General features: G+C 31.5%; 1 protein-coding gene across 7 annotated transcripts in view; it reads right to left on the bottom strand.

Moving 5' to 3' along the window:
* Positions 1-10,984, bottom strand: part of LOC145277762 (hemicentin-1-like) — a 508,122-nt gene extending 497,138 nt beyond the window's left edge. For 5 of the 7 annotated variants that reach the window (XM_080129486.1, XM_080129488.1, XM_080129489.1 and 2 more), the window contains exon 1: positions 10,609-10,984. In XM_080129486.1, the coding sequence (XP_079985612.1) occupies positions 10,609-10,678 (70 nt within the window). In that variant the 5' untranslated portion in view covers positions 10,679-10,984. The remainder of the gene's footprint in view (positions 1-10,608) is intronic. The other 2 variants (XM_080129487.1, XM_080129491.1) reach the window with 1 other exon arrangement.
* Positions 10,985-15,309: the final 4,325 nt, after the last annotated feature.

Genomic DNA, 15,309 nt, shown 5'->3' with positions numbered 1-15,309 from the left:
TGTTAAGTTAGAGTTAAGGTGAACAGTAAAAAAAACTGTTCGGTTCGTATTGTGTAGATTGGTGAAATTCGTTAACTTCGATGAAAATCTGGATTGATGACGTAAACAGACATTTTCTTGGGTACCTATTCCTGAAAAGTACCAAATATGTTTTTTTTTCTCCAAGAAAATTAAAAAAAAAACAAACAAACAATTTAACGAAACTTAGCTTTTCAATGAAAATTCGTTTCTTCATAATTCAAACAATTATGGCATATTTCTTGGGATTTCTTAAAAATTTAAATCTGCCTTACTTGAACCATCAGTTCGGTTGTTTAAATTTCGTACAAACACTATTTTTTTTTAATTACAATGTAGTTCAATATTTTAAAACTTTCCAAGAATTAAATTATTCTATTTACTTATAACGTAGTTTCTGTCTATTCACAAACTCTTAGGATTTGAGACTTCTATTCGGTATCTACATCGTGCCCCATAAATATACTTCATTGAATAAATATTTTATAGGGGCACATTAATTAATATCAAGTGCATCTCTTTAATACAACCACAATGTAATATTATGTAAAAATTACAAACATAAAATGTTAAGAGTGTCATGGACTGGGCGCAAAAAGAGACTAGGTTCCTAAATTAATCCCATGCAACGCCGGCATATTAATAGTTCCTTTAAAAAGAACAAGTTCTCGAAATTTTTCTTAAACTATTAAGTTTATTAATTTTCAAGAGAGATAATTAAGATAACACTGTATTAAACTTTACTTCAATGTACAAGTCTGTTTTGTTCCATTTAAGATAATAGACACCGCCAAAAATGGACGAAAAATCAAGTTGTTTTTTAAAACGAAATTACATTTATTAAAATCCATTATTTCTGAGTAACTTTTTTTCCCAGAAAGATAAAACCCTGAATTTTATCATATAGAAAAAAGAATAATGTGAAACTTTTTCTACTATTTTTAATTAAATTTTAAATGTTAAATTTTCCCAAAAAGTTAATTGACATTTTTTGTCTTGCACAAAAAACGTACATAAATATTAAAAAAAAAGAAAAAAAAAAGGTTTTTGAAATAATTAATTTATTTATTTGTTGTCTAACTAAGATTTAGGGTGATTTTCTATGAGAATATGCAAAAATTTTATAATATAAGTACCTGGATTTCAAATAATTCCACTTATTCATATAGGCAACCAGTTACTTCGCGTCAATCTAGACAAGGTTTACGTTTGTGCTTGATAAAAAGCAAACTATGGAAAGCCAAAAAAAACAAGCTTATTTTTCGGTGACGAAAATTTCAATGTATTATTAACGCTGAGGCTGGCCAGTACCAGATGGGTGACAATTTGTATGAGTTTGGTGTTTAATGTGTATGTGTGTGGGGGCCAGGCTCCCCAAAATGGGGAGGGGGCAATTTAAAGCAGAATAAAAAAAATTATTTCAGCGCGTTTGGTCCACCGTAGTCGAAGGCGGCAAAAATTTTCAAACGGGATCGAAAAAAATGATGCTATTTTTAACACAAAGGGCACAATATTTATCGATTTTTTTTTCTTGTATCGATTTTTCAAAGCATGCCCTGTTTAATAATGGTCATGCATTATTCGGCTCGCTAAAAAAAATTGTTAATCTATTTATCAAAGATTTTAAAATGGCTTTTTTCGTATAAATATTAAATTTTTTTTTTTTTTTTTGCTTAACTTAAATTAATTATTTTACTTAACATATTCACCGAATTTCACACTTCAAAACTCAAAAGCGGGATAATTAAACACAATCGAAGTTCTGATATTCAGATGTCAAAATAAGGTATGCAAACAATTTTTTTTTAAATCTATAATCCTGTCCCTTACAACAACACAATGATTTGTTCAGTTTCAGATGATTATTTTAAGCATATTTGGAACCCCCTCAAAACAAAGGGGGGGGGGTTGTAAGCAAAAAAAAAAATTATATATATATATATATATATATATATATATATATATAAATATCGTTTATGAAAAATAAGTACACTGTTATAAAGTTCATTCTTCTCTTAATAATCGCTGAAAATTTCATATTGATTGGATAATTACCTGATTTTTGGTAGATTTTTAAAAAGACGGTCCGTCAAAAAGTACTTACCTGCCCCCCCTCAGTTTTGGCGGTGCCTATAAGATAATGTTCATATTGCTTCACTTATGACATTTAAGTTTAAAATGACAGATTAAGAATAAAAATATAAAAATTCGTGAATAATAGGAATTTTTGGACATTTCTCTCCAGCAAACGGAAAGAACCTTTTATTTTTAAAAGTATATTTTCGTCATCCGTGAATCTACGTAATTGTAAGTGAAAGATTTATTAAAAATTTAAAAAATAATTTTTATTGGAGAAAACTATAGCAGATATTGTCTCCAATTCTTTTCATTAATCTTTCTCCTTTTCGGTTTCCACTGCATTGCAAACAGCCTTATTAAATACCAAGTTATGTATTAAGATTGCTTCTTTTTCTAAATTGGTGGTTAAAAATCAAATTTATTATAGTTATTAAAAAAATGTCTTTTATTTTATTTTATTTAACACCACTTTCATAATAAAAAAAAAAAACATTAAACAACGATTTTACCGAACGACTGCGATCACTAAATAATTGGGTTGATGTGGTTGAAGGACCTTATTTTACCGGTCCCAGCAAAATAGCCACTATTTTTTTTGTTTTTGTTTTCTTCTTTAAAGAAGTAAAAATTTCGAAATCGATTTGAAATACCGTTAACAAGTCCTGAGAGAGTACTAAATAATCAGTTCTAAGTGACATTCTTCTGGAGGTTGAAGCTGCAATCATCGTTGCAGACGATACTAAGAATATAATTACAAATTAATAATTGTATCCAGTTATGCCTGACGGAAAGAGAGCAAGCTAATCTCGTGGATTAAAAAATGGTTCCGTCCGAAATATCCGTTGAGATTTCAGTGTTACAACTTACACCTGAAGGTCGGAGGTTACAACAGCCGAAACACTATGAGAATAATATTCCAAATTGAGAACAGTAGTTCGAATAATCCAGATACTAATTGTAACAAGTTTAACTAAAAATATAATATCGATAATTGCGTAATATTTTAACTGTTCATCATTACAAACACAATAACAACCGCAAATGTTTTTTACTTACACGTAAAAAAAGAAAAATGTAATCTGTCCTAAAATATAAATTCACCAATTCGATAATTTTATTATCGTTTTTATGATTCATTGGAAAATGATAAAAAATTACATATATGTTATTTATTTGTTAGAGTCGTAGACGAAACATGTGGCAGTGGATAATATATATATATATATATATATATATATATATATATATATATATATATATATATATATATGAAACTGCTACGAATTAAGCATTTTGGATTCTTCATTATTGCAACGAAACTAGAAAAATGAAATATTGAATTTCAAGTGAAACCAATCGTCTTCGAAAACTATTTTCAATAATTAATTTTCTACCTCATCGTTTTTCGTGATTTTTGGATATGTTCATTACTGTGACATGATAATTTAGTAGATAGCATTCGTTTTACTTGAAATCCAATATTTCAGATTTTTGAATTTCGCTTAAATAACGAAAAAGGACGGCATTTTGAAAGATGAATACATCTGTTTTCCTCGGTTTTAATTGTAAGTTTTCTTGTGCAGCGCAAATTCTTCCAACTATGAATAACAGTAATTAAATGGTACTTATGCAAAGAATGGGTCCTGCTATTTTATTTATTTATTTATTTTTAATAATATTTTCAAATTAAATTCTAATTTTACAGTATTTTGTTTATTAAATTGTTACGCGAAAGTACAGAATAGTTACAAAACAGCCTTTTTCTCTCCAGGTTAACAATGGTTTCAAAATATTAACGCTATTTCAACTTTAGTGACCAGTACATAACATAACTTTAAATAGTTTTTGTTATACTTTTCTACTGAAAATATTACTCTTGCAGAATACAGACTGTGCTAGTTTTCAGGTAGGATTATTCAATTTTGACAGTATCTTATTCATTACATTAAGTGAAAGTAAATAGTTTTTTAAAAAAAGCCCGTTATATTAAGAGGGGTTTCTAAATAACGTTATTTCAGCAAGGCCCATACAATGTAGAACTACGAAAAGTTAAACCAAACTATTAATTCTAACCTAACTAAAGTTTTAGATTTCATTCGGCAAAACTCGATTTGGTTCAATTTCTGTAAAAGCACATTTACTTTCTGACATTTTATAATATTTGAGGTGGGAACAATGAAGTATTAATTAGATAAGAGATGGAAGCAAGATGATTTGAAATACATTTCGGTAAATGCATAGCTTTTAACCCTTTGTGTCAACCAAGCGATTGTGCACTTTTACTTCAATCTCTTGACGTTTCAATTAACATTTTTATAACATACAAGCTATACTCCTATATATTTTTTGTGTGTGAACTAGCTAATTTGCATATTCTTTTAAACGTTCATTTTAATTAATTCCCTTTTAGTTTTTTTCGGTTTTCTTATGGGATGATCAATATTAAATATAATTATATTCATTCAGATATTCTAAAAGATTTATTCTTCCGTAATATTTGCGTAAAAATGTTATAAACAGAAACCTTATATATATATATATATGCGTATGTATATTGTTTAAAAGATTTCGCCTACCAAACTCCTCCGTCAGTTTTTGTCTCCAGACATGAAACTCAGTATATAGGGTATTCGAACCCATGTAAAACTTTATAGTTGGGGTTTAGCCGGAGAAAAGTGTAAAAGTAAAAAAAAAAATTTAAAAATGGAATTTGCCAAGTGAAGGTTAAATGACAGCATTACGAATATGCATGCGTGACGTAATAGCTATTGATTCAGGTTTTAATTTTTAGCCTGGCAGCAAACATGTTTTCATAGCTCAGGCATTAACGTCAAAGGAAAAAGTAAATCGTAAGTTAAACGTTTTGGCTTCAATTCTCAGTGGTGGCACAGTGGCACACAACTTAGTTTTCTAACTATTTAAAAATTATTATCACACATTGGGTCCAATATCTATATATTGGAAAAAAGTGAAAGTGTCTGTCTGTGTCTGTGTGTCTACATTTCCCTACGCAATAACTTTGTTAATTTTAAGTCTGCAGACACGAAATTTGATATACAGGGTACTGAGATTTGGGAAAATCGATGTGATCGATTTTCGGCCAGAAATTTGGCGATTAAGGGGGTCAAAGTTCAACGATTTGACCTTTGAGAACTCTACCAAACTCCGACAATTTGGGGTCTAAACACTTGAAATTTTAGATATAGGTTTATTGGACATTGATCTAACTTAACTTAATTTGATCCCAAAACAAATTTTAAGGGGTCATAATAGGGGTCAATGTTTAAAAAATTGACCACTTTTTTTTTTTTGCTCAACATACACCTCCAAATACCCGGGCAACGCCGGGCACTCATGCTAGTAATATGATAAATATGAAATCTGCATTAATCAAATATATTTAAGCGTATTTTACGACCGGGTAATGCCGGGCGGTCAGCTAGTAATAGATAAAACGTTTTTCTTTATGTATATTCAGTGCGAACGCTAAACCCTACAGTATTATTGTACCATTTGTGATCGAAATGAAATATCTAATCACTTTGAGAAATGTGAATTGAGAATTTTGGTCATTTTTCTTTTTTTTACAATAGCCAATAAAACAAAACAAACAAAAAACGTTAAAATAAAACACAAATAAATGTTACCAAAGGCAAGCTAAGTTACTATTCTACCTACGAATATATATTTTTTAAAATTTTATTTTAAAGCGTTTATCTACTTTGGAAAATAAGTAGTATCAAGTCTGTTAAGTTAGAACGAAAAAAAAAAATGGCGGTCTCGTTATAGACATGTCGACACTCGATAATCGCTCCAAAATAGAAAATGAAACATTGGCAGAAACCTATCCAATAAATGTCACCAATCGTGCGAAAATGCAATGTTCTAATTATTTGATTTTCGATTTAAGCAATTATCGAGGATTCGAATGACTGTAACGAGACCTCCATTTTCTTTCTAACTTAAAACTTGAGACTACTTTTATTTCAAATTGAATAAACGCTCTAAAATAAGTGAAACCAAAAACTTATTAATGCATGCAATTTATCTTGCCTTTGGTAACATTTACTCATCGTGTATTCTTGGTTTGTAGAAAGAAACCATAAGAGTTCTTGAATAGACAGTCAAGAACTACAACACTTATGAATATACACGTATATATCATTGCGTTATATTTATTTAAATGAATTGTATTGTCTTTTTTAACCCAAGTAACTTCAATGAAATATTTTCGTCAACTTGTATACAGAGCTATATATTTTATTAATTTTTATCAGTTCTATGGTTTTGTTTTTTCTATTAAACAAATATAAAAAAAACGATGGTATTAATAACGTCGAAAATATCGGTCGTGAAATGCGTAAACACACAAAAAGAACACTTCGCATTTATTCAAACGACATACTTTGAAAAAAAAAAAAAAATTCAAGAGCTGATTTTTATGAATCTGGAATTTTATCGTTTGTTTTCGATCCAAACCAATAAAAAACGATGGTGGGGGTGGGGGGAATATTACGAATTGAATCAGTCGCAGTTTTGTGCTTTCAAATTGTTAGCGGAAAATCTAATGTCGAAAGTATTTTTTGCTTCATTTCAAAACGTTTACTATACTTTATGTACACACAAATGCTTTAAAAATTAGCTTTAAAAGCGGTTTTGGTTTCAGAATTTTTTTTTTTTGCCTGTATATGTGTAAGGGGAAGGGGGTGGGTGGAGTAATCTTACAATTAGAAACAAATCATTTTAAAGCAAATACCATCATGAAATAAGCCCAGAACCATTTATTTTGCTTTATCTACGCATTTGTGCTAAAATTAATATTTATTAAAACTTATAAGCGTTTAAAGTTTCACAACTCTAGAACCTGATAAAACTATTTTTGTTTACATTACAAACTGATTAAAGATGACCACTTCGCTCAGATCCAATATTTACGGAACTTTAAATTCTAATCATAAAATTAAGTAATTTACATCACAAATAAGTAAAAGAAGCAAAATAATTTGTTTTTGATTAATTTTACATTGGTATTTCCTTAAAAAATAATTGTTGTCAATAAACGTAATGATGAGTTTTTATGTTCTGTTTCCCGATGTACTCGTTTCCACACGAGACATGAGGTTAGTTTTTATGTTTATGCACTTATGTTACCGTGCTATATTTCAAATTGTGTTTTCAAGTAAAATTCAAGTTTCACGATATCCTTTTTTTTTTTTAAACAAAAAATTGTTAGGTGGCAGTACAAAATTACAAAACACCGTCCCCTCTCTATGTTAAGCATGGCTTTCAAAATAACATTTCAGCACGATAACATAAGTGCAAGTACCGTCCGTTTTTATAGGGGATGTATATAGCAAACTCAGGATTATTTTGAATGGGGCGAAACTAAAATTACCCCAGTCAAAAAAGATTTCTTCTCTCTCCGACCGTGAACAGAACAGGTAGTGACTAGTGAGTACACTTTGTTTCGTTCATAATTTCTTATGCAGATTGCAAAATTTCCTATCAAATTCGACAACTTTTGTTAACTCAGGTTTGCAGATTTCAAAACTGATTCTGCTTCCGTTGTAGACCGTTTTTATCTTATAATTCCGATTCTGTTTGCACGTTCAAAATAAGTTTAAAACAAAATATAAGACTTGGATTCAAAAGAGGGTACTCATGTACTTATTGATCCGTGCTGAAATAACTTTATTATTTAAAAAGCCATTCTTAACATGGGGAGGGTGTTTTGTACCTATTCTGTACTTTAACCTTACAATTGAATAAAAAAAAAAAAAACTTTAATTAAACTTGGAAATACGATTTAAAAAATAGCGCGGATCAATAAGTGCATTAGCACCCAAAACAGATTTTATTAAAGAAAAAGTGAAATAAAGTGTCGTAAACGTTAAAACAGTACTTATGCACAGTGTTCAAATAACATTTAGAAACCAATTCTTAACATGGGGAGGGGAGCATTTTTTTTTTAACCACTCTGTACTTTCATCTTTAATAAAAATATATATAGCAAAAATGAATTTAAGTTTATAATCCTACATAAAAAACATAATAGCACAGTTCGTCAACTGCAGAAGTACCGTTAAAACTTTGCTAGTCATTAGGTATAAATTAGGTGTCGTTCATGGACTTTTAATAAATTAAGTGTGCCTTAATTTAACATTTTTTTTTTTTAAGTTAAGCTTTTTCGCAATTGATTATATAAGGCGAGAAATAAAGAAAACCAACATATTTAACGGAAACAATTACCCGAGATTTCAAATACGTTAAGTAAAAATTATAAGTTATATCACTGTTTTGGAGATATATATATATATATATATATATATATATATATATATATATATATATATCTCACAGACACAAAAAAACAAAAACAAAAAAAGACGAATGCCTTTCTAACATATGACTAACAAAAAATCATTTTTCTTTATTCTCGCAATCATTTATTTTGTTAATGGACATTAGTTTTAATCGTTTTAGTATTTTTAAAGTTAGATATACTCGCCCTTATCAGACAAAATTCTGTGTGTCTGTATGTTTGTTTCTTGCCTATACATAACCTTTGTTTTGATTGATTTTTTTGTTTTTACAATTAATCAAATATTAATATTGGAAAACAATTTTTGGAAAATCATTTATTATATATATATATATATATATATATATATATAAGCATTACTATTTTCGGTGAAAGTGCACGGGGGGACCACCCGAAGACTTACCTTACAGGAAGGTTGAAAATAAGAAAATACCAACCTCCTCATGTTGATAACGGCTTTCTGAATAAACACACTTTAGAAGTGGGGCATGGGGCAACTAGTGCACATTGACCAAATTTTAAATTAGTTACTTTTGAACAAAATGTTTTTTTTTTGTTTACACCCTAAGTGGTCATTTTCGTTCGGTTCAAATTCTGTAGAAGCACATTTAATGATTTCCTCACCCACCGTCTACAATCAGAAATGTCTTCATCCGGGTAAAATTGAATTTTTACTAATGCGAGAGTTAAATCGTTTGTTTGGTTTTCTCTATCATATAATAAACATTAAATAAAAACTTCTATCTTCTTGCCTTTTTTATAGCAAGATCTAATTAAAAAATAAATAAAAGACAAAATGGTTTAATTACCTATAATTAAATTATATAAAAGTTGTTCATAAACGAAAAAAATAAAACGTGGTTGCAATTTTTTTTTTTTATTGTAAAACAGGACAGGAAGTGGCCGTTTGGTGAGAAAAAATAGAAATGCTAGCGTATTTATTCGTTTATGTTAACTCGACATACATTTTTTTTTCTTTTTAATAAACCCGTTTACTGTTTATTGCTATTTAATTTTAGCGACAACATCGCCGTTTTTCTTAGTCGAAAGGAAGCCAAGCAAGACGATGTTGATAAGATAAAAAAAAATGCTTACAGTTAAGGAAAACTAGGAATTAATAACGTAGTGATAGCGAGGCAAAGTGTTTCTATTTTGTGACCGATTCGTATCACCGTCCTGCCATAGATAAAGTAGGCGGGACAGGCCAGGTAACACAGGTAAATAAAAGGTAGGCAAGGATCGGTCCGGTCCGGTCCGGTACAGGTCAATGGATTTCCAGGTGTGCGTGTGCGTACACCATTTTAGTTGTTATTCTACACACCTAGATTTTTTCTATTATTAAAACTCGATTGATTCTAGATTTTTTTAAGGCCAAACTCGGCGTTTATTTGTTTTAGCTTCGTTATTTTTTGCTTATGGACGACAAAATATTTGGAAATTAAATCCGAGCATACATACTGCTACTGCAGACTTGAACTAAATTTAAAAAAAAGAAAGAACGGGTATAACTTGTATTTAAATAAATAAATAAATAGAGAGAGTCCACTCCATGACCCCCATCACTCCATATTTACTTGCCTCTCGACGAGGACAAAGTCAGACACAAGATCGGTTTTTAATGTGTGCAAAATCCAGCTTCTCAAAAGGGGCAGTCTGGATTGGGACAAAAAATAATTGCCTCAGACTAGGATTTCTTTTTCGCTGATTAAAGACAGAAAACATGAAGTGCAGTATTAGAACAGATACTACACTTTGCTCCTAGCCAAAATGAATGCGAGTATATAAAGCGATATTTTCTTTGTACTTGTGCAGAATATTAACAGTGGTGAAACAATTTAGAAAGCCATTCTTAACACGCAGATGGGAGGGCGTTTTGAAACTATTCTGTACTTTCAGCAGACAATTTGATAAACAAAAAATACCGTAAAACTTGAATATCCTTTGTAAAAAAAAATATCACGGTTCGAATTCTGTGTAAGTAACATTCGATTATTCGAATCTATAGAAGTTTTGATATATGTTTGAAGGTAAAAAACAAAAATGCGCCTAATTAAACAAAATTACTTTAATAAGTAAAAAAGCAATAATGCAATCAATATTGAAAACATTATAAAATGTTAAAAAAAGAAGCAAAACAAAAGCGCTTATTCCAGAAAAAATATATAAATAAGTAAATAAAATACACTTACCTTGTGCAATAATTAATAGTAATAAAAAGATCCAATGTCGGTTGCCTTTGAAGTTGTCATCATTACCCATGCTGGCTCGACAGGTAATATCAAATACACGTGAGATAGTCGTATATCTCTATCTTTTTTTTGTGTGTGTGAAGAACAATAAAAGATTCCGAGAAATGAAACTCCAAGAAATAAGGACCACAATTTTGAAGATAAAAATCCAAGACACCGAATTAAATGGAGGATGTAGAACAAACCTTCCGTTGTTAAAAAAAAAAAAAAAATAAATAAATAAAAAAAAGTCTTTAAATCCTGGAAAGAAATCACATTTTTTTATATTACTATTGCCGTTTTTTTTTTTAAAAAAAAATCTTATTAAAAAAATAAATAATTTAGTTTTACTTTGAAATAAGTTAATTTTTCTTTTGTTAATTAATTCTAAAAAATTTTTTAAAAATAAATATATATATAAGAAAAAAAAAAAAACTGACTATTTTGTTTCCACGTTTTCTTTTAGATTTTGCGAATAAACTTGATATCCAGAAACTTTTTACAGAGTAAATATTAAATATGAAAGTGTCCCCCCCAAAACAATTAAAATAAATTTCGTCTCTATTATTTACTATATAAGTTCTTATTTGAGTGTGTGACTAACTTAAAGTTAGTTAAAAGTAGTTACATATAAGTAGTTAGAAAAAAAAGCCGTGTTTTTGTTGTTGTCCCACACCGACTGACGCTAAAACTTAAGCCAGTGGTTCAGTCGACAGTCACATGACTTAAGCAAGTGCGTGCAGGTTGGAAGGCGCGGGGGAAGTGAATAATGTGTGTGTGTGTGTGTGTGTGTGAGGGCAAGTGCTTGTGTGTGCGTTACCCAGCGCAACGCTTTCTTCTTCCCTTAACGCCGTTGACTGGGTTCTCTTTTCCCCCCAACCCTTCGATCTTAAATAAAAAAGGGTAGTTTCACTTTCGCAGAAGAAAACTCATAACAGCGATTTGCGGGGCGGTTGATTCTAGATGTTATTTATTTATCAAAGCTATCATTGTTTTAATCAATTCTATATTTAGGTTTGACTTTTTATTTCCTCTTTTTTAAAACGTTTCGATTTAAAGCGGCATTTCGTTTAACTGAATGTTTTACTGTTTGTAGAAAAAAAAAACAAACAAAAAACCCAACAAAGTTTTGTCCTTGTTCTTAGCGTACGTCTATATATTCTTTCTTGTTTTCTTTTCGATTTACTTATCTCCGCAAGAGGGCACATTTAGAGAAAATGCAGTTTTATTTAAATGTGGGGAAAATACAGTTTCTACAAACGGGCACTTTGTGTTGAAACAACAAATTAAAAAGAAAACTGCCTCAGTTTAGGAGAGTTTTTCCACTCTGCAAATGATAACGGAACAGATACAACACCCTGATCCTAGCCCGTGGGCCATGGTGCATGTACTGTCTTACTTACTTTTTCTTACTTTTTTCTCTTTCTCCACCCTCTCATATAATTGAATGTTCTTTATTTTCTATCTCTTTTAACCAGTCATATTTGTCTTCTTTTTTTCTTTCCTTCCTCGTCTCTGGCACGCATATTAGCGTTCTCCCATCTCTATATCACTTCCCCCTCCCTCTCTCTTTTTCTTTTTTCTCGCACTTTCTCTATCTTTATTTTTCTATTTTTCTTTCCACTCTCTCCTGTTCTTTCTTTCTTTGGCCACAACTCTTCTTTTGTACACCCCTCTGTCTCACTCTCTTTTATTCATATAGATTGTCTTCTCTACCCTTCTTTCTTTCTTTCTTTCTTTCTTTCTTTCTTTTTGCTCTCTCTCTCTCTCTCTCTCTCTCTCTCTCTCTCTCTCTCCAATCCACGGAGATTGTTTTCTCTTCATCTTCCTTCCTTCTATGTCTCTCTTAACCACGTACGAGTTTTTAAAAAAAAATTTTTTTTTTTACTTTAACCTCCTCTTTATTTCTTCTCTGTTTCTTTAATCTTTCTGCGTTGTTTTCCTGTCTTTTTCTTTCATTTATGCATCTATTTCAGTATTTTTCTTTTCTTTCATCGTTTTTTCCTTCTTTCTTTTTCTTTTGCATCTATATATTTTTTTTTCTTTTATCCTTTTCGTTCCATTTTCTTTTTATTATTGTTTTTCTTCTTAATGATAAAAAGAGGTGGGAGGGACGATTTCGTAGAATAAACGCAAAAGCCAGCCTATGATCCATTGGTTTTATTTTGGTTGTGGGATTATAATTAGGACGCACGCGCGCGCATACGCACATGCATACACACGCATACACACGCAAAGAAAGTTCTGTTACAGATAAAATTCGTAAATGTTTCCGTTTTCTTTATGAGTAACTTAGTTTAATAGGAGGACCGCAAGCAAATAAAGACGTCAGAACCGTCTACAAAATGTATGCTTAGTAAATTATTTAAATCTTGTCATTGGCCAACTTCGATGAAAATGAGACCTTTTATTAGTTTTGAAAATAACGAAAATATTTCTTAGCTTTCTTCAAAATTCGCATTATGTTGACATGAAAAGTGGCGACAACGACATGTGTTTGTTCCTTTTCTCTTTCGTTAGCGCTCCCATTCTCTCTCTCTTTCTCTGTCTCTCACACTAACTTTCTCTCTCTCCCCCTCCCCGTATTATTAGTATTATTAGCTGTATGTTTTCTACTTATGCAATCTTCAGTGTAAGAAATTATAATCAGTGTCGGTTGAAGGATTTGAACCCAGTTGCGAAGTCACCTTTGACCTTCCAGCCTGATAATCAACCTCGAGACCAATATTAATTAAACTGAAAAGAGAATTTAAACTTGATATAATGTTGATTCAGCATGGCATATATAGTAAACTTAGCGTTTAAGTGTTCAACAGCCCTCATATATATATATATATATATATATATATATATATATATATATATGCATAGGGTACCGATTTTGAATCTCGCTAGATTAAGCCACTCTGATGAGTCATAGATGACCAAACACGTGTCAGTAGGTAATTATATTTTAAAAACAATATATATATATATATATATATATATATATATATATATATATGCAATAGAACCCCGTGATATGGCATTAAAAATTAGTAACAAAATACAGTACAGTATAATACACATGTATATAATCAAATAATGTTACAAATAACACCGCAAAGCGAGGGAAATACCGTAACTAGGGGAAGGAAAAATCATCGTATTCCACATCGTAACTTGAAAAAAACGGCCACCGTATCCCGGGGTTCTCTCTCTCTCTCTCTCTCTCTCTCTATATATATATATATATATATATATATATATATATATATATATATATATATATATATATATTAGTAGGGAGACCCCGACGTTGCCCGGGATTGAATGTGGATCAACGAATGTTCCACATTTCCAATAATTTATTTTCATCGAAATCGACCATTTTTAATCAAATCGATTGATTGCCTGCCTGCTAGTGTCGGGGACACATCGCGGTGTACCAAAAGGAAGTTGTACATGTCTCGCTACAGTGACTTAGTCCCCAATTTATTGTAATTTACGTTGCACTGTGGAGAACGTACGGTGGATTTTATAAAATAATTTTTATATATTGGCTTGAATAAACATTTAAAGTGCGGAAGTCAAGTATTATGTTATGATTCCGTTATTAATGAAGGCGCAATAGTGTCGACACATGTCGCATTTACTGTTTTCCTGTTTATACGAGAACTCCTCGTAGAGTTTTGAAGAACCATCGCTAAATAAATAAATGCTTTTCCGCCACTCATCGTAACTGCAGGGTTGGAACGATAAAATTGTCGCCTTAAAGAAAACGACAGTACGGCTTTATTTTAAAACTTTTATTGAAAAAATCAATTCAGGTAACTTGATTATGTAGTTGAGATGACATCTATTCAATGCAGCCGCCTTCGGCCTCAATCACCGCCTCAATCACCGCCTCAATACGGGTCCGGAACTGGAAGCATGCCTTTTCCACAAGCGCCGACGGGAGTTCGGCGAATACTCGGCGATCAGGCTAGCTTTGGTGTTGTGGGAGGTCGTGTTGGTGATGTTCTCGGCGAAACGAAGTAGTACAGCGGGTTCAGGTCGGGGGAGGAGGAGAGTCAGTGAAAGAAGGGTACACAATCTTAGCACCCGAGAAGCCATACCTGGGTCTCTTTGGACTTGTGAACTGGCGCCGAGTCTTGCTGCTAGACACAGGGTCTGCTAGCGGCCACCTGATTGCACCAGGGAGTCACAATACTTCTCAGCACATCGAGGTACACTTTGATGTTGACTTTTAAGCCGACTTGGAAGATGTGAGGTGACTTGATGTGGCTCTCAATTAAAACCACACCAAAGACCATAACCGTCAATCGTCTGATGCGTTGAGCTACGCCCTCAAACTTTGAATCGTCCAGATTTGCATTTTGAGGGTGCTAGCAATTGTCTTGTTACCATAACTTTGATCGGTAGAGAGCATGAGTTGTGCAGCGGCTCATCTCCGACCTCGCTCGCTGAACGTTGTGTCACTTCCAGACATGATAGAAGGCTCCTATTTGAAATTTGTACACAACTAGCCAACTAGTAGATGGTCTGCAAAAAAAAAAAAAAAAAGAAAAAAAAGAAACCCAGTTTTCATCAAACGGAAATGGAATCGTGTCGTCTTTACTATGGCGTCAATTTTATCGTTCCACGCTGTAGATTTACATCAAAAAGGCGTATGCTTGTTTA

This window comes from Euprymna scolopes, chromosome 6 (genome assembly GCF_053919585.1).
Source record: "Euprymna scolopes isolate OS-2025 chromosome 6, ASM5391958v1, whole genome shotgun sequence".
Classification (NCBI taxonomy): Eukaryota; Metazoa; Mollusca; class Cephalopoda; order Sepiida; family Sepiolidae; genus Euprymna; species Euprymna scolopes.
Note: the sequence above shows the minus strand (reverse complement) of the source record. Positions and strands in the feature narration are given on the sequence as shown.